Raw genomic sequence first — 21,158 nt, 5'->3', positions numbered from 1 at the left:
CAGATCATCCCTGCCCTCAGATAGGGCACAGTACCACTGAAAAGTAACAAGTGTGAGGAGCGTTCAAAACAAAAATCTGGAGTGCTATAAGAGCATGTAATAGGAAAAATCTAGTCCAGAGGAAGGGAAATGACAGCTAAGTTATTTCTGAAGGAGCAGTAGAAGTTGGCTAGGAAATGAGGAGGTGGAAGGTTTCCCTACATTTCTGAAGGCCAAGAAGCCAAGAGCCTGGCTCCACTGGGCTTTTGCTGTCATCATTTTTCTTATTACAAAATCTTGACCCAACGTTTTCCTCATTCTCTTCACCAGCACCTCATTGACCAGTGTTAAGGAGTAACTACATTGAAGGGTAGCATATAGATTGGTTGGGTTGAAAGTAGATGAACCACTGAACAGAGTACCTTCTTTGAAACTGGAATGGTCAAGAGAAGGATTTGTCTTTTCTTGAATTATGGAGTAGAACTAATTATAGTTTTAGGACCAGAGAAGAAGGCTAGAAGTCTCATGTTCTTTAACATATGTCCATAGATTAGCTCTTCGGGCTATTGTACCCTGGCTGCCATGGAAGATGCTTAATGATTTTTTAAAATAAATGACTGAATGTCTACATCTCTGCTTTATTCCCATAACAGGTCTTATTTTCCTGAAATATTCCTCCAACAATGATATTAAATGGGTATTGGTCATAAATACAATTCATATGCAGATTTACTACTCACATTTTTAAATCATAATGAATTAAGTCTAATCTCAAAATAGTTATTTCCACTGATTTTAGATGATTGGATGTTTGAATTTAGATAAAAGAGTCATAGATAGTTATAATAAATTAAGTCTAATCTCAAAATAGTTATTTCCACTGATTTTAGATGATTGGATGTTTGAATTTAGATAAAAGAGTCATAGATAGTTATAATACTGAAGTTAAAAACAATATGGTTATTTTATTCCTGCTTTTTTAAGAATCAAATTTATTACAACTGTAAGTTTTTAGATATATATGCATACATACTATGTGATATGATATAGAGATTATGTTCTATAGCATGTGCCAATTTTCCGTAATTCCCATTGTCCATGTACAAAGGTAATTTCTCAAATCATATAATTCCCTAAGGATTATGCATAATGAGAAACTAAGAGAAGGACACTAGACTACAGCAGAACTGATTTACAGTATTTGATACAGGATCCTCTATATACAGACTGGCAAAATCACATGCCCTAGATAAAGACTGAAGACAGTGGGAGTGAATTTTAACTTTCAAGGATACCACTGCAACTGAAAAATCAATGTGTTTTCTTAAAAGCACTTCAAACTGCCTTACAAGTAAAAGTACAAGAAATATTTCTCCTCTGTTCATGGTATTTTAATTCATAAAAGATTAATGGTTTTATTTGGGAAATCTTCATGATACTGTACTTTAATAAAGTAAGAATCTCTACGAATTAATTCCGCTGTGGGAAAACTATGTATGTCCTTCAGATTTGAATCTAGTCTTGACCATTTGATCAAAACCATCTCATTAACTGGTGTTCTGATTGAACTTAGTTAATATATAAAACCCTTAAAACAGGGTCCAACACAGCATATCAGTGTTAAGTGCTCAATAAGTATAACCTATTATTGTCATTTTCATTGTTATAAAGTATTAGAATATTGTTGTTATAACTATTATTATCACAAGTATTATCAATAAAGGTACTTAATACTCTCATGAGGTTTAGGCACTTGAGATTGGTCTGTTCAACTTTTATTTTATTTAGTAGAAGAACTATTTTAACATCCTTTAAATGTCACAAATTTTAGTTTTAACCTCAGAGAGTTTCTACAACAAAAATGTTTAGAATAGAATGCTTGAGCATGACTAAAGATTTCTGTTAATATTTCACACATTCTTCATCCCTAAATGACCTTTATCTTGGCACACTTATAGGAATCGTCAGTTGGAAGGTATCTCGGTGGTAGCACAGCAATTTCATGAAACCTTAGAACCACTGAATGAGTGGCTTACAACCATAGAAAAGAGGCTTGCAAACTGTGAACCCATAGGAACCCAAGCGTCTAAACTTGAGGAACAAATCACACAGCACAAAGTAAGATATAAATTACACATTAGTAAGATTCAATTTTCCATTTATTTTCTGATTTTGTGACATGAATTTAGGAGTGTACATTGTTGTGTTATGCATAACTGCAAATTAAATCCATTTCAAATGTCATCCTTTAGTTCCATTTATGTTTTCATTTTTATTTGTCTGTTCTTTTTGTTTTTCTTCTTTTTTTAATTTTGTTTAGGCATTAGAAGATGACATCATCCATCACAGTAAACATTTACATCAGGCTGTTAGCATTGGCCAGTCCTTAAAGGTTTTGAGTTCCAGGGAGGATAAAGATATGGTGCAGAATAAATTAGACTCCTCTCAAGTGTGGTACATTGAGATTCAAGAGAAAAGTCACAGCAGGTCTGAGCTCCTCCAGCAGGCCTTATGTAATGCTAAGATTTTTGGGGAAGATGAAGTTGAGCTGATGAACTGGCTGAACGAAGTGCATGAGAAACTGAGCAGGCTCTCAGTCCAGGATTACAGCATTGAGGGGCTATGGAAGGAGCAGTCTGAACTTCGGGTATTTTTATTTATTTGTTTGTTTATTTATTTGCATTTCTGTTATCATTATTTTCTCAGTCTTCCTTATTTTTATGTTGTTTTATGTTCATTAGGGTTTAGGTGAATCTATATACCCCCAAAGAGTTCCCCTGCATATAGAGATTATTTTTTATAAAGTCACTTTTTAAAAGATTGAGTTTATTCAGTTTAGTTAGATTTTTCACTTTTCACTTTGTTATTGAATTACTGAATACAACATCCCATAATTAACCAGCACTCCAAGATCTCCGCATAGCCCATTTCATAGGTCCCTAGTATGATCTGAGAAGGAGAGTGCTGTGAATTATGGTAGAAGGACATGAGTCGTGGGCTACGGTAGTGAAAAGAGAAGGTGTAAATGTAGGCACAATAATGAATATTTGAAAATGTGAAGTGTTTATTCAAATCTTTCTCTATGAACCATAGTTAAAGTTCTCTAAGATAGACTAATGCTATTCCTGATTTAAAATTTATTTCCTACATAAAAATAAATACCTGTGTTTTTAGGTTCTGGAAGAGGACATCCTACTCAGGAAACAAGATGTAGATCAGGCATTACTAAATGGTTTAGAACTACTTAAACAAACAACAGGTGAGCTATCATTCATATCCAGTAACAATGCAGTCAGCATTTTTCATTGCTTTCAAAATAATTTAGGAATGGGGGGAAAACAAAAAACTTTATAATTTTAGGGCCATTCCAAGACTTCACTCTGGAGAATGCTTTGAAGACTGAGGTGGGGTTTGGAATATGACCTCATTTTTTTCTCATGATCTCACTTGAGTTGCATTTATTACTCATAACATAAAGCACTTTGGCACAGGAGGCGATGGCCAGAGAAACCCAAAATGGAGCCACGTTAGTTTTCTGGTCGTGGAAGGCGGTAGTTCTAGATGAGCACACAAATTGTACCTGTGTTTTTCGCTTTTACCTTTTGTTTTATTGACATAGCTTGTATTGCATAGATATACATGCTTCATTTCTCTGTTTTTGAACTCACTGAGAAAACAGATACTTGGTCTAATATCCACATGAGTATATCCTAGAACAGTTGAAAGAAACTAACTTAAGTGATTCTTTGGTCATAGGAAAGTTTCACTGTATCTGTATCCAGTTCAGCATAAGTGTATGTGATGAGGGTAAGCACCACTCATTAGCAGTTAGAGAAATTCAATATAGTATCCAGATCCTTGAGCTAGGAGGATGAAGCCCAGGGCACATTTTCTCTGTGTGTCTGAAAATGAAGTAAATGGGGCAGTGTGACGGTGGCTCAGTGGCAGAATTCTCTCCTGCTATGCTGGAGACCTGGGTTCATTTCCCAGTGCCTCCCCATGCAAAAAATAAATAAATAAATAAAGAGGTAAATGCAAATGAGGATTTACTGGAATAGTGCAGTTAACTTTATTATTTTTTACATGTATACATAGTGCACATCATGCATGTATACACATATATGCCAGGCACTGCTCTAAACAGTTAACAAATATTAAGGCATTGAATCTTTCTGATATCCTTATGAGGTGAGTTCTGTTCTCATCTCCATGTAATGATGAATAACCAAGAGCTTAAGTATGTTGCCCAGGTAACTCAGCTTTTTAGCCACAGAGTCAGTGTTTGAACACAAGCAGTTTTTTAACCCTGGTGCTTTGAAAACTGAAAGCACTATACAGGGAGAATCAAGGGTGCTGTTTTTCCATGTAATTAAAGGGTACTAGACCCTTTCCAGTTGTGTCATTTGTATTTTTTAGAGCTGTTTAGATATGCCAGGAATCTTGGGAAAGATTTAATCTTAGAAAAGGGCTTTGCTTGGATCAGATCATCTTTAGAAAATGTCTCCTTTTTTCCCCAAAAAATTTCATCAGTGTAAAATAATGTCTCAAGAGAGACCCTCCCTCCCCATTTTTTTTTCCTTCCATGAGAAATAACATGCCTTTGACATTTTAGGTGATGAAGTTTTAATAATTCAAGATAAATTGGAAGCCATTAAAGCAAGGTACAAAGACATTACTAAGTTGAGCACTGATGTAGCCAAGACTCTGGAACAGGCGCTGCAGCTTGCTAGACGGCTGCATTCCACGCATGAAGAGCTCCGTGCATGGCTGGACAAAGTGGAGGTGGAATTACTTTCCTATGACACTCAGGTTCTAAAGGGAGAAGCAGTAAGCCGAGCACAAGAAAGACAAAAAGTATGTTCTGATTTATACATGTTGGATCAGTTTATCTTTTAGGAAGTCTTATTTACATAGCAATGAAATGATACTTGTTTCTGTCATTACTGATAGGCTGAAGGGTGCCTTGGTGGGCAGGGACCCAACAGCGATTGGCAGCAAATCAATTGTTTAAACTTTTCGGGGAACAGAGATGAAAACAGCATATTATAATTTGTTTCCAGAGTTTTATGGTTATAAGTAGTTTATTAATTACACAAGAGACAGAATGCTGACAAAAGAAAAACAAGAAAATGATCACTGTTCCAGAGACACATATAATTCAGTTGGAATAACCATATTTATAAGAAGTATAGCATAAGGTAGTTTTCTAATTATATCACAAAAAAGTACAGTACCATACTAATCATTGTTTTTGGAGGTGTCAGCCTCTGTTTTTATCATCCCTGAAGCATGATCACATGTGGGTGAAAGGGAGTCAGTGTGGTCAGTGAGCTTATAATGATCCAACTGGAATGATTTAAAGTCAATACATCCTCATTTTGAGGGTCACTTAATTTGGGCTTGGACTTCTCCTCTATTTCACTATTGTTACCAGATTACTTAGAGGTTTCTAGAAAGGGAAGGAAAAAAAGCATATTAACTTCCTTGGTTTCGTTTCCTAAATTTTAAATATTTTATATTAAATTTCAAAGATAAATCCTTGCTATGCTGATAAATAAACACATTTAAGCTGTTCTTTGGAGCTTCTGAGGAAACACTTTCCTATTTGCAAAATAGCTTTGAATAATAAAGGTTCCAATAATTTAACTGAATCTTAAGGGGTCCATTGCATTCCATTATTGAACTGCAGAGGACTTTAGCCTCAAGAACAGTGAGAAGAAAAACCCATTCAAACTCTAAATGTTATCCAAATATTTCTATGTTTTCTTAATTCCACATTTAGGAACTTAGAAAGGAAGCTAAGAACAACAAAGCCTTATTGGACTCTCTTAATGAAGTGAGCAGTGCTTTGCTGGAACTGGTACCATGGAGGGCAAGGGAAGGACTTGAAAAAATGGTGGCCGAGGACAATGACCGCTACCGATTAGTGAGTGACACCATCACTAAGAAGGTGGAAGAAATCGATGCCGCCATTCTGAGATCTCAGCAGGTAGAGACAAGTGCTTTGTTGTCAAGGCAGTAAATTTTCACCAGTTGCTCCCCCCCTTTACCTGAACAAAGCTATATGGTTTTTCCATTCATTTGTTATGCTTCAAAAATGAAAGGGTAGATTTGAAAAGAATTTGGGCTGCTTCAACATCTGAGTGCCAGGACAAAGCTAGTCTGTGCATTAACAGCCATCTGCCTCATTGTTTCACAAATTTATCCTTACCAAACCACACACAGGGAAGATCAGCCCTGTTTTCCAAACAAAATGCCTTTTGTCTACATATAGTAATATTGCCAACGCTGACTTTATGCCTTGGCTTTTTCTAAATCTCATCTGTCCAGGAGTAAATATTTTAAATAATTATGTAAGTCAGTATTAACTGTTCATTTACATACAGCTACTGACAAAGAAAGGCTGTATTCTTTCTATAAAGGAAGCAATTTTGTAGGTAATGTGGAGTTTTTGCCAAAGATGACTGAAGGGGATAAAATGATCGTGTCTGACCTGCCTGGGATTCATGCAGTTTACAATTCTGGAGAATTTTATAGGCACCCAGCCCTTAGCCACAGTTCCCTCAGAAAATTGTGAACAGTGAGTGGGGTCTTAGAAATAAAGCTTGCAGTTTATGTTTTGATTAATTCTTGTTGAAATTTCTGTGAATATTTACATTATGTCATCAGACTCGCAGTACAAACTTTCTGTGTGGGGGTCAGCGTGATATTATAGTGTCCTTTAGAGCAGAACTTGGGAAGGTATATGACTAAGCTTTTGCTAATACTAGCCAAAAGCAACAAACACAAATCAAGTAGATTCTGTGGGAGCATCCAAAACTAATTTTCTGACGTTGCTGTAAAAGTATAATTTATCTAGTTCCAAAGCATAATGCTCTGCTCCTCATATTGATGCAGTGTTCTACCATCACAAAAGCTGATGAAACACAACAATAGCAAAAGCCCTGCCTAAGAAATTTTTGTGAGGGAGCGCGTTCATTCCCGAGGAATGTATTTGCATGACTCTGTTTTTAAAGTTTGGAGGAATTTATAAGTTTCATTATGGGAAAATAAATATGTGTATTTGCAACGTTTATTCAAATATTTAAAAATACTGAAATTTTCCCTAAAATTTATTTGAACATTTCAGAAATAGCACTGAAGAATTCCCAAAATAGTACTACAGATATTCTGTACTCTTGGGACTGAAATTTTCTTGAGATGTTGTCTATGATAGGTTAGTTCAGTGAAGTTAGTAATGAAGGCCAGGCCACACCCAGGTTGAACCCACATTGATAAGTAAGCTAGCTTTGATTTGTGCCTAGGCCATTAATCATAGCTCAGTTCTAGTTCAGGTTTTTCAGAAGTTTTCTAAAGTTAAAAATAAATAAATAGGAACCAAGTCAGTGTAAGTCTTCTAGAACCCAAAACAGGTTATCATTTAGAAAAATAGCGATTATTGCTTTTATCCTGATAAAATCATTCCTCACAGAAATTTAGAGATGTTTTGGAAAAAAAAAAATACACCGAGGAACTCATGAAAGAAAAATATGTGAGAAATTTAGTATTTATCTTTTCAGCTTTCCTTTTGAGAGAGAGAGGAGAGAATTAGTTTAGTAAAAGTATCTAACTCCCAATCAGTAGGAGAGCTAATAATCTTACCACTAATATCTTATAGTTGTTCCCATGTGTATCTGTATGTGCATTCCTTTGAAATACTTGTAGAGCAGTTCAATGAAATACCTCCAGTAAAGCTAAATAGACACATAGGTCTTTGGAGCTGGATGACCATGTGTAATATGTGGTGAACTGAGTTGCCTGTGGTCCCGCAGCTAGTAAGGGGTGGAATTGCCACTAAAGTTTAATCCAGATCTTGTTCCCCCTCACTGCAGTGCCTCCTCATAAATTGCATAAACAGGAAAAAGTCTGAGAGGGTGAGCCATATTTTTTAACCTTCCTCAATAATCTGAATGAAGGTGCAGTGGTTAATAATACTAAGCAAGATATGAGTTTGTGCTGTTATTGCAGCAGAAGGAAGTAGGTAATGAAAATATTGTCAACTGTAAGGACTATCTCTGTACACTAGACTGCAGCAGTAAGAAGAATCGAATCATGAAATATTCTCTAGGCAGGTTTCAGGATGGGAAAGGTACCTGTCTTTCTGGGTTGACAGAGATTTATTTTTGTAGACAAAATAATGGTTTCTAAACTCGTAATTTTCAAGTTTATAAAGAAGCTAATATGTTATTGTTATCATTTTATTAACTTGCCCATTTATAGATATTTGGAACTTAGTACCAGAGTACAGTTTGATCCTAAAATGTTTGTTTTCTGTTTTGCTCAATGATAATACATCCATGAAATTTAAAAGGAATGATGCAAAAAATATCTTTAGATCTAGATATTAATCACGTATTTTGTATTACCTCTTTTAATGCTGTATAATTAAATCTCTGCCATTCTTTGTCTATTCTCCAAATGAAACATGGAGATGATCTGAACATAGTCCAGCTTTTTAGACATACTTTTCATTACATATCATTTGATTATCTGTAGCTGTGTCTCTCCAGACCCTTCCTCCCAACATATCCGTACACACAAGTGGCAGGGTCAAGATGCCTTGAACATTAACTTAGGAATTTAAATATGTGTAGATTTAATGTGTTGTCCCTGAATGACTTGGCCAAATTAGATTAAATTTCAAATAACTGTGTGTTCTGTTTTCTAGGTAAATTTCTCTTTTGATATTTGATATTTTGCCATTTGGAATTGTTTATATACAGATCTACCTCCTTTATAATGTTAATAACCACCCTGATAGCTGTTTTTGAAATTGAGCTATTTTTGAAATTTTGACTTTGAGAACTGTCAGGCTGGGATCACAGAGTATATTAATGACTTTAACAGCCATCAGCATGAAAGAAGATGTCCAGTAAAACATGGGAACAATTCAGATTAGAAGGGAAAAGAGCAAACAGATATCTTCTAATTAGCATATACTTTGTAGACATAAAGTTTAAGATAAAATTCTGATTTGACATGGTTAGATTTTCAAGTTAATTCTGTTCCCTATTAACAGTTTTGAAAAGATATGCCATTGAATTTTGAAATCATATGGGCAATGATTTTATGTGAATTTGCATGATGTCTGTCATTATTTAGGAAATTGACAACCTCAGTTATGGGCATATGAGTGAGGACTTGGCACACTCTGCTAAGTGAACAGGCCCCAAATATGACTCTACAGATATGCAGGCAAAGTCATTTTCAAAACGATAGTTTTTTTTAAAACAATTGGACTCACTCGTTTCTTTTAGGAAATAACTGAGTGTAGCAAGACAGCTTCGTAAATGGTGATGGTGAACTTCAAAAAAAAAAAATCCCTTCTCACAATACATGCTATTATCCATGTTAAAAACTATACAGTTTTTGGATTTTAAACCTATACAAAGTAGGTTTATCTATCTTGTTATTTCTGTATCTTTGTTGCTTTCTTTCTTTAATTGCAAATTTGAATGAGCCATGTGGAAATGGGGAAAGACACTTTTCCTTAAAAGATGTACAGACTTATAGCTAGACTTCAGACTGAATATAATTGTTTGTTTAATCCTCAGAGCAGCTTATTGTCCTCAGGCTTTTATAAGTATACTGTTGTTAGAAGTTGCTAATATGTGTCTCGCTGGGTTTTCAAATCCCAGGCACTCTTCCGCAGGTCTGATTGTTTGTCTTATTTAAGCAAGTCCAATAATAACCCTAATAATGCAGGTCAATGGATTGGTGATTTGGTGAGTAATTAAAATAAACAGCTCATTGGATCATTCAGAAATCAGTCTTGGAGAAAAATAACACCTGTTTACTTCTTTTAAAAACTGGAAGGAAATGTTCTCTGCGGAAGTGAGATTTGTTTAGACTGTCCAGATGTTGGGGGTGGGGAAATATTGGCTGTGTTATGAATAATGAGAAGCAAAGTGGAAGGAAATGCTAATCAAAAGAAAGTGATAAGATATCTTGGCCAGGGGAAGGGAGTTAAAAAGGATGTCCTTGAGGTTAAGGTTTGCTTATCATTCTGTCGTTTTTAAACCTGAATTCCCACTTGAGAGAACCTTTCTGGATAAATGTGAATGAAATCAACTATCAGAGAGTGATGTAATGTTTAATATTAAATTATAACCTACTTATTGAATCATGGTATCTGAGCCATTTTTGGTGAAATCACATGAATGTTTTTATACCCAAACCATTTACAAGCACAAGCAATAAAACAGTGGAAGTAAGAGTGCAATCTCTGGGTTCAGACTACCTTGGTAAACATTTATTTACTAGCTGGGTAGTCTCCGGTAGGTTAGTTAAGGTCTCTTTGCCTCTGTTTTCTTGGCTATAAACGGAGTTGAATGTAATATCCACATTAAACAGTTAGTAGTAAAGATTAAAGAAGATGCTACACATTAAGCACTTAGAACAATGCATTCATTAGAATGCTGGCCATTATTATTTTAGAAAATGTTTTTCAGGACTGTTTAGAGATAGCCACTTAAAATGCCTTTCACTTTTAGTAAAGTGTGAAATGCTAGTTCATCTGTAATAGGTGTTATAGTAACTGAAGTCCAGTGATATTTCCCATAATGTAGATTTGGATGTTGAGATTAACTACAATTTATTTGAAGTCAAATTTTGCTGTTTGTATGAGCAGTAAATAAATACATTACAATGGGGTCTAGTAATATTACTGTCCATGCTGTGCACATGCAAAATGAGCCATTTTTGTAGTCTTTTGGAAATGCAGGTATTAACCAGCCATTTGAATGAGTCATAGACCAAAAATGCCTTGCTTTTCTATAAATTACTAAATGTAGACCCTGTGGCTATTCCATTTGTTGCATAACAATAAATATTTGCTAATTTAATAAAAATGTCTCAGGGCAGAAGGAACATTTCTGCTTGAAGTCTCATTTCTTTGAGCAAAGCAAATATTTGCCTTGGTTAGAGAAACAAAGACTGAGTTTCAGCATTCTATTTTGGCAACTTAGATGCTATCAGCATGCTGTTTTTTGTTGGATACTTTTTTTTTAAGGAACGGGAGACCTAGTTAATATTAACACTAACACCCTAACTTTTTCTTGTTAGGGCTAAATACTGAAAATAGCTTGAACACAAACAAATGGGATGGCATAACTTTATTTTTCCAGAAACCAGTAGAAGAAGAAAAATCATGGTTGTTAAATTTCATTCAGACACCTTGCAGCATTTGCACACCGATAGAAAGGCTTGGCCTGTTTGTTTTCAGTGTTATGCTTTTTAAATAAATCCATATAATCAAGTTTTATCTGTGGCTTCATTGTTATGGCTTAAAGCTGATAATCCATGCATAGAAGACTCTTCCCCTTATTTCATGAGGATCATTTCTTCTGTACCCAAAGATTCTGAATTAGTTGAGGGAATTTTTTTTCTATTTTCTGTTGATCAATAATTGCTAATCAGTAGTTGCGTCATTTGAAACTAAATAACATAAAAAATTATTGAACTTTCTTAAGATAGACCTTTTCAAACTATTCATCAACATTCCTTCTGGAGTCTACCTTGTTCTGATTTGTCCCAATATTAGGGAAAGTTACGAATCAGCCAACAACATCATCATCATCATGTGCAAATCATTAGGTGCTTTGATAAGTTTTTTTTTTCACGTGACTTCCTATAGGATAATGTATAATTTTGTGGTAAATATAGGAAAAACAAATAATTCTACTCAAATATTATAAATTTACACAAAGTCATTTTTGAGGCTCTGCCCATGTATCAGAGCTCACCCCCTCTTTATAGCCGAAGTTCTGAATTTCTATCTGGAACAACTTCAGCATGTCAGGGATCCTTTTACAAGTATGACCCTCAAAGGAGAGCCCAGTGTGACAAATGTGTCTGAGTCAGTATAGTGGCAGTGCCTGCTGCCCAGACTAATTTTTTGTTAGATGATGTATATTAAGGTTTTGATCAAGTAGACTTCTAGGGATTATTATGTAAAGCTTTGTTAAGCCATATCTTCCCTGCCCTTTCCTAGAGTTTTTTAAGGTAAATGTTAGAGTATTGTTTTTACTCCTTTTATGTTTCTGATTTGGGCTTATTATTTAGATTAATTTTATCCTAATTTTTTTCTATCTAAAATGTGGACTAAAAAAAAGAATTGATCTGCCAATAACTAGGTTAGATATTTATTTATTAGATATTTGTTCATTCGTTTGTTCATTCTTTGGAAAGATGACAGCAAGCGAGTTGGCCTTTATTTAGAAAAAAAATTCAATTAATTAATATTATCAGGTGTTTTTTCATTTTTCTAATTTGTTATTCTTGATTTGTGAGATCACAACCATAGAAATACTCTTAATTAGTGCTGTCAAGGTTTGTGTCAGGTTTCTGCTGACAGGTTCCAAATGACTAAGGAAAGTCCACTTATAAAATTGACAAGTATTATTTAAAAAATAAATTGTATCCCATGTTGATGAGGGCGAAGCAAAACTCAGCTTGTAAGAATATAAACTAGAACAGCCTATCAGAAGGTCAGTTTGGTGATCCATACCTAAAAGAGAAAATGCAGACAAGAACTTACAGATATAAAATAACTCACACAGTGTTCTTGTTTTGTTTTGTTTTAATTGAACTTTTTGTTTTAAGATTATTTTAGATTCACATGCAGTTGTAAGTGTAAGAAATAATGTAGAGAGATCTCATTGTACCCTTTTCACAGTTTTCCTAAAGGTAACTTGTAACTTGTAGTACAGTACCACCAGCAGGATATTGACAGTGATGAGTCAAGATACAGCACATTTCCATCACCACATGGATCCATCATGTTGTCCTTCTAAAGCCACACCTACTTCCCTCCCACCTCTACCTCCATCAGACAGTATGTAACCTTTTAGGATTGGAATTTGTCATGCAGCATGATTCTCTGGAGAGCCATCCAAGTTGTTGCATGTATCAATAGTTTGTTCCTTTTTATTGTGTAGTAGTATTCCATGGTGTGGGTGTATCACATGTTTTTAAACCATTCACCTGTTAAAGAACATCTGGGTCGTTTCCTGTTTTGAGTCTATTGTGAATAAAGTTGCTATAAACATTCATTTTTGTGTATGTGAACATAAGTTGTCATTTCTCTGGGATAAATGCCCAGGAATGCAGTTTCTAGGTCATATGGTAGTTGTATATTTAGTTTTTTTTAGAACCTGCCAAACTGTTTTCCAGATTGGCTGTACCACTTTGTATTCCTACCAGATGTATGAGTAATACAGTTTCTTCCTATCCTCACCAGCAGTTGTTTTGTCACTATTTTTTATTTTAGCCATACCGATTGATGTATAGTGATATCTCATTGTAATTTTAACTTGCATTTAATTTACATTTCCTTAATGATGCTTCTTTTCATGTGTGTACGTGCCATCTGTATATTCTCTCCCATGGGATGTCTCTTGATGTCTTTTGTCCATTTTCAAATCAAATTATTTGCTACTTAACTATTGTGTTTTGAGAGTTCTTCATATATGATAGATTCTAGACCTTTATCAAATATATGATTTGCTAATATTTTCTCCCATTCTCTGGTATGTCATTTTCATCCTCTTAACAGAGTCTTTCACAAAGCAAAAGTCTTTATTTAATTTTTAAAAAGTTCAGTTTTCTGGTTTATCCTTTTGGGGATTCTGATTTTGATGTCAATATTAAACAATGATTTAGAGTATATGCTATACCTAGAAACACATATGTATACATTTATATATATGCACATATAGTACAGTAATACTATATATGGGAATGTTTCATTAGTTTTGCCTGTAATCATATATTTTGGCTGCAGAGTGCTTCCTAAATATCATATGGATTGAGGTGACAGATGAAATGATTGAAAGATGGAACATGGTCTCCAACTGTTAACTTTCATACCTGTTAAATTTGGATGGTACTCCTGAGGAGAAAATTATTAATACAGAAAAGAAGGCAATGGTGCTAGCTGTCCTAAAATCATTAATGTGGTTTTATGGATTCAACACACTTTAAAGGCTGTCTTTAATTACTTTGTAGAAAGTTCTTTGTCACTTCAGTTTTTGTCATGAACTATTTCAGGATGCCATGAAGAGAGCTCAGATTTTCTACTTGTGTATTAAGGATTTTTAAAGGAAATTTTGATAGGTATTTTTCTGGCACCGACTTCAGAAACTTGCTGACCTAATTATTTATCTTTTGTTTAGTTTGACCAAGCAGCTAATGCTGAGTTATCCTGGATTGCTGAAACAAGGAAGAAATTGATGTCTCTGGGTGACATTAGGCTTGAGCAAGACCAGACTTCGGCTCAGCTGCAGGTTCAAAAGGTGAAGAAATACATCTCCAGTTGCCATCTAAATTATTTATTGATACCATCCATGTCTAGAAAATATCCTTGCATTGTTTACTTTTCAAGACCCCTCCAGTTTAATTTGCTGTTTTTAACTGCTTTGCATAATTGTTTTCTTTTAGTCGTATTCATTCATATTCTTTCTCTCTCTCTCTCTCTCTCCCTCTTTCTCCTTATTTTGGAAAATCAAAGACATTCACCATGGAGATTTTGAGACACAAGGATATTATTGATGAACTTGTTAAATCTGGGGATAAAATCATGACCACATGCAGTGAAGAGGAAAAGCAGTCTATGAAGGTATAATTTTATCTGTGTGGCTGGTAGTGAGATTCTTGAATAAACAGCATATATTGAGCTTTCGGTCCTAGAAAAGCACTTTTCCTTTATCCACAGCTACTATTTAAGTAGCTAATCATTGGTTTTAAATAAGGCATTTTTCAAACTTGCAGAATAGCAGTGAAAGGAATATTCCTTAAGGAAATCACTGTGAGGACAATCTTTTTTAATAGGCATGAAAGCAGTTAAGGATTGAATGTGGATAACTGGCATACATTAAACATTCAATTAATGTTAGCTGTATGTTATTACCATTATTAGCAGTATAAAGTATTATTATATTTGTCATTATTATTTATATGCTTCAGGAATATTTGGGTCCCTTGAACCAAGGCAAACCAAGGATACATGTGGTTCTCTCTAATGCTGTGATCCATTCCATATAAAGTTGCAGTAATCTATATAAGCTGAATAATTAAGGAAGGTTCCAGTTTGATAAGCCTTTAAATTGATAGAAAACCATTCACATGTAAAACTGTTTGGTTTTTAATCCATATTCAGACATCTTTGTAGCCTAAAGATATTAATGTACATTAATGCTTCTGGCAGGAAAAATCCTATAGCAAAAAATTATACTGGTATGTATACCTAAGATTGCATTTTAAAGAGCTTGCATTGCTTTTAAGGTATACCATGCTGTACATTGGTTCTTTATCTTATATTTTAACTCCATAAATGTTTAAAATTGAATCTTTCCTTCATTATTTTTGCAAAGATTCTGACATGAAAAATAAACATCAAATTTCTAAAAGAAATTTAGATTTCAAATTTAGATTTCAAATCTAGATTCCCTAGATTTGAACCTGGCCTTGCTATGCTAGTTGTGTGATCTTGGGCAATTTATTTCACGTCTTCATGCCATGTTTTCTTCATTTATAAGATGTGGATAAAATAATAACCTTTCTCATTAGCATCATCATCATCATTAGTAAATGAGACTTCTATAGTCTCTCAGTATCACTTTGTCAGTTTTTCCTGTTTTTATGACTATTATAAATGGATTTCTAAATAAAATAGTATCCATATTATTGAACCCAGATTTAGAATTGACTTATACTACTTAATGGTTTGCCTGTACCTTACTTGGGCTTTTATGCCTCACAGACCCTGAAACAACTTCATACCCATAATAGATTTTTTAATAGGTGAAACTGAACAGATGTTCAACATTCACTCAAGTCAGCAATGTTTATTTAATGCAAAAATTGAGTGGGTGACTTCCAGAAAAAGTTGCTATGCATTGGGAAATGTGTTCATTCTCTTCAGATCATCATGAAATAATATCTGTGCCATTCTGTAGTATCTTGGGTTTTCTATTGTATTTTATCTTCTGATACTAGTTTTTGATGTGAATTTATACCATTATCTAGAGCATCTTGACTGCCCCCATAAAATCATGTTTTACTTTGATTCTAATATATGTAAATAATATTTACTAGCAGTTTCACTTGTAAAAGGTATTTATTATTTCCCCCAGAAAGTAAAGAAAATATTGCTAGACTCACACTGGACTTGTTTTCTAACCTAGAAGTAGATGGTATTTTGAGCATGGCTGGAAAATTTTGCTTGTGATGTTTGGAGAGCTCAAGATTTTGTTCATAAAAATTTGAGGACTTTCTTTAATTTAAAATGAACTTCTTTTATAGCTAGAAGTAATTAAAGCCTAGATAGAGTTTATTGATTTATTAATTGCACATATTTTTTGTGTGCCTACTCCATGTGCTTGGCATGCTGTGAAGGAAAGGGATATGTCCTCCTGGGGGGATGTTTGCTCCATGACCAAACACATTTCATTATCTGGTTATCTAGAAAAAACTGGACAAGGTATTGAAGGACTATGATGCCATCTGCCAGATAAACTCAGAGAGGTATCTACAGCTGGAACGAGCACAGTCCTTGGTTAACCAGTTTTGGGAAACATATGAAGAACTTTGGCCATGGCTAACAGAAACAGAAAGAATCATTTCTCAGCTTCCTGCACCGGCTCTTGAATATGAAACTCTAAGACAACAGCAGGAAGAACACCGGGTAAGCTCAGTATAATAGAAAATGTTGTCTTCCCCAGTAAGATAGAATCTTGATTTTCATGGTAATTTTTCATGTTGTTAGATACTTTACATGATTAAGACATTTTAATAATACTGTATTCTAGTTAACACAGTCTACTTGTATCATAGTTGCTTACTTATTGTCCAGTGTTAGTGAGAAGACACATATGGGTAGAACACATTGTATATGTCAGTTACACTACAGCTTTTTTTTAATGGTATGCAATATAAACCCTCTGGAGAGAATAACAAAATTCCCATTTTAAAATATTGGAGTAATAAGCTCTTGAAGTGCTTTCAATTTACACATGTTATCTGAGCTTTATACTTAATACGTAGTGGTTAATTGTCATGTAGAATGTAAATAATGAGTAGAAATATATGAAGATATATCATACAGACTTGGCCATTGAGCCTGAAGAAAATGTACAGTATACTAAATGTCGAAATAGCTAACTCTATGAAAAGGAAAAATGCCAAAGTATAAGGAAAATTGTTTTTATACATTTATGTACATGGGGTAGACAAGTTATATATTTACAGTTGCAGATATATTGTTTTGAACATATAAAATGGCATTATGAAGTCCTCTTTTCAGCAGCCACCTAGATTTTACTGTAGCTTAAAATTGCAAAGGTTTGGATGAGAGAGGGTTCAAGATTGTCAGAAAAATATCTGGAGTTCTTGTTATTTGGGGATTTTGTGAACCTGGTTGCTCTCCTAGATCTGTAGACATTGTACATAGAAGATGTAATCATTGTGTGTTCTGTGTGTATGTGTGTGTGTGAAGTTTAACTTGGGGTATATTACATCACTGCTTGAAATATGTGACTTATTTATCAATTGTGTTTGTTACTTTTTAATGTACTGTTCAATTGTATTGTTTAGTATCTTACTGAAGTACTTGTTTAGAAACAGCTTTAAACAATGCTTTAATGCAAAACAGAAATTTTATGGAGTTCTATCTAAATCATTCAGCAAGGGAAAGACGAACTATGCAGAAATTAAATTTAATTTTAGTGTAAAGGTCTGCTTGTGGCAGAAATCCTAATTCCTACCCACTGAATAATTTTCAGTATAAAACATTTTCTTGGATTTCTTCAGGTCCTAGGTGATGTTGAATACTTGTTCTTTCTAGTACAGCATCTAAATAGTATGGAGGGCGGTGCAAGGGCAGCTCAGTGGTTGAATTCTTGTCTGCCATGCAAAAGACCCGGGTTCGATTCCTAAACCATACATCTTCCCCCACCAAAAAAAAAAAAAGTAAATAGTTCAGGAAAGCTCATTATTAAACTAAAATTTCAAAACTGAGGAAGGTGTTACTGAGTAATAGATATCTTAGAGTCACACTCATTATCTTCAGTTTGAGTGGACTCCTGTGACAGTGTGTTGCCAGGAATCATTTTGTCACATGTGAGGCAAAAACTACCTCCACTTGGGTCCTTATACCAGGCGCACACATGCCCAAGGAGACATCTAACACTTTTCTGTGTCATGGAATGGTCTTATAAAAGATTCATCTTACTACTCCCCAAGCTAAGGTGTTTCATAGTGTTGATGCACAGATAGTATCTACCTAAACTCCAGATATCTCAAGAAATCTCTCATTTCATGTAGGAATCTCTTGAAAGCTTAGTGTAACCTTGTTTTCCAACCATGTATTATAAAATATTGAAAACGATTGATATGTGTAACATCTATGAGATTGTGTATTTGCAGGTATTATTATTACCACCTTCATTCTGCAAAGCAGCATGAAGATAGGAGCAAATTATATGAAAACACAAAAAAGAAATCTCAATCTGGATCATATAGGAGCTAGGTTATAGATATGACCCTACCATATCCTCATGTAGGATTAGACACCTCCCCTCCACTTTTTTATTTAATTTGCTTTTATTGAGCCTCTTTCCAAAAGGCAACTTTCAGATGAACTTCAGAAATCGTATTACATACAAATAAGTAATGAAATCATATACACAATTTGCTTAACAATTTCTCAAAATAATTCATATGACTGATTTTAGTGGACATTTCAATAAGAATATAGGTTTGTGGACTTCCTGATGATTCTTCTTGATGAAGGATAACAATTTAAGTATTTCCATGAAACGATTGATAGCATATCTCCAGACTCTCTTTCCTGAATACAATTTTTGTTAGAGAAGCTTTTGTTCGGGACTAGATAGCAAAAAGTTTGGAGACATACCTTCTGGTGAGGACAAGGATCTGTTGATTAGGGAGCCTAATCAATAATCTGGTCCAAATGGAAGGTTACTCAGTACTACATAAAGACTACCTTCAGAGAAACCTGCAGGCAAATGTGGAAATGGTTTTGGATATGGCTCAGGAATAATTGCTTAGTGGAGGTCTTGGGATGTTCCAACTTTATTCTGGCTCCCAGCACATAATCAGTCGTAGAGGGAAAGGGCTGCTCTTGGATTCTACTCCCACTAATTAGTATAAATATCATTGTATTTCTTAATAGGATGACAAAATGATACAAAATATTTATGTCACTCATTTTCCTTAAATATACCTCACAAATAAATGTTCAGTATGTAACTGTGTAATTGACAGATTTGATTATTCTTACAGCCTTTAGCATTTTTAATTAACAAATAGAAATAGTCATTCATGTATGTTTATAGGTCATGTATATATATATATATATATATATATATATACACACACACAGAATAGACCCATACCTACATATTTGATAAATAATGTCAAATGTTTGTATATATTCAATATTGGTGTGGGCTTACCTCACCCTACTTCCCTTTATGATTTTTTCTTTCAGCATTGTGTCTGCCATCTACTGAATTTTTATCTTTCTTTTCCTTTTCTCCATCTATCCTTTTCTTTCCTTCCTTCCTCCCTTCCTTCCTTCCTTACTCCTTCATTCCTTTGCTCCTTTTTTCCCACTCTTCCTCCCTCCCTTCTTTTGATACGATTTGTCTAAGTATCATGACTGTGTAGAAAAGAACACTGATAATTAAGGCTTGGTCTCTTTAGGTTGGGACTTAAGAATTATTTTATGCCACATGACCTTTAGCTAATGCTCTTATCAAAATGTACTGCCCTTGGTATGAAATATATATATGAACTGTGATTCACTATTTCACTCAACCATCATTTTTGGGTATACACTTAAAGGGGCTTTTGCATGACCTGACTGTTGTTTAATCTTTGTGACAGGGCCATCTCTTCCTGGCAAAGAGTTGCATGAGCCATCAATTGTTAAATGCTTTGTGATGGGGAGGGTATTTGTTTGGAGTCTCTTGCCAGCTGGATGCATTGGGGTGTAGACAGCTGTAATATGGAGGGTTCAGCCTAAGATACTGAGAAGCTGTTTGGTTTGTTGTAGCAACTGCGAGAGTTGATAGCTGAACACAAGCCTCATATAGATAAGATGAACAAAACTGGGCCACAGTTACTGGAATTGAGCCCGGGAGAAGGCTTTTCTATCCAAGAGAAGTACGTGGCAGCTGACACCCTTTACAGTCAAATTAAAGAAGATGTCAAAAAGCGAGCTGTGGCATTGGATGAAGCCATTTCTCAGTCTACTCAGGTAATAATTTACACTGGAAATATAATTGGATTCTTCCAAATAGCAAAGTATGGAGAGGAATTTTCCTGGATTTCTCAAATTTCAACTAATGATTATTTTGCGGCATTAGCACTGGGTACTGATGTCTTTGTTTTTTGGAGGTGATGTTTGCTTGCATCCAGTCTTTATATTCCTCCTCCTGTTTATAGATTCAATAAAAATAATTTCATTGTCTTAGAAAGTATAATTATGTTAAATAATAAGACACTCCCCAAAGGAAAAAATGAAAGCTGTGAATAATAGCCTGGAAAAAATGGAAAAAAATTGTAAATTTGGAAACCAGTTTTCTTCTTTTGAAGGTGTATTTTTTCAAAAAGTTAAATTTTGAAATTATCTGCATATTTTCAGTTTCACTGATTATTATCCTTAGATACACTGACATTACATTTCTATTTTCTGTAATCCCATGTGATGTTTCCTTTAATTTTGAGGGTAGTGTATAATCTATGAATGAACAAGTTTTTATAGCTTTGCTTAATTGTCTTAGTAGTACCTTTTACAAACAAAACTTTTAAATTCTCTCATGCATCATAGATGCTCTTCTGATGGCATTTTTTTAAACATTTTTTATTGTGAAATATGACATATATACAAAAAAACAATATATTTCAAAGTGCATTGTAGCAAGTAGTTAGAACAGGTTGATATGGGTTACAGTTCTACAATTTTAAGTTTTTCCTTTTAGCTGCTCCAAGACACTGGAGACTGAAAAAAAAAGTCTCACTGTAATGATTCAGCAGTCATAATTCATTTGTTAAATTCTGTCTTCTTCTTATCACTCCTCCTTCTTCTTTGATCCTTCTCCTAATCTTTAGGATTT

General features: G+C 34.4%; 1 protein-coding gene across 27 annotated transcripts in view; it reads left to right on the top strand.

Moving 5' to 3' along the window:
- DST (dystonin) overlaps positions 1–21,158 on the top strand; it is a 512,816-nt gene that overhangs the window by 436,962 nt on the left and 54,696 nt on the right. For all 27 annotated transcript variants that reach the window (XM_077162141.1, XM_077162131.1, XM_077162146.1 and 24 more), the window contains 9 exons: positions 1,938–2,097; positions 2,300–2,626; positions 3,154–3,238; positions 4,592–4,833; positions 5,762–5,968; positions 14,193–14,312; positions 14,528–14,635; positions 16,484–16,702; positions 20,096–20,299. In XM_077162141.1, the coding sequence (XP_077018256.1) occupies positions 1,938–2,097; positions 2,300–2,626; positions 3,154–3,238; positions 4,592–4,833; positions 5,762–5,968; positions 14,193–14,312; positions 14,528–14,635; positions 16,484–16,702; positions 20,096–20,299 (1,672 nt within the window). The remainder of the gene's footprint in view (positions 1–1,937; positions 2,098–2,299; positions 2,627–3,153; positions 3,239–4,591; positions 4,834–5,761; positions 5,969–14,192; positions 14,313–14,527; positions 14,636–16,483; positions 16,703–20,095; positions 20,300–21,158) is intronic.

This window comes from Tamandua tetradactyla, chromosome 5, assembly GCF_023851605.1.
Source record: "Tamandua tetradactyla isolate mTamTet1 chromosome 5, mTamTet1.pri, whole genome shotgun sequence".
In the NCBI taxonomy this organism is placed as follows: Eukaryota; Metazoa; Chordata; class Mammalia; order Pilosa; family Myrmecophagidae; genus Tamandua; species Tamandua tetradactyla.
Note: the sequence above shows the minus strand (reverse complement) of the source record. Positions and strands in the feature narration are given on the sequence as shown.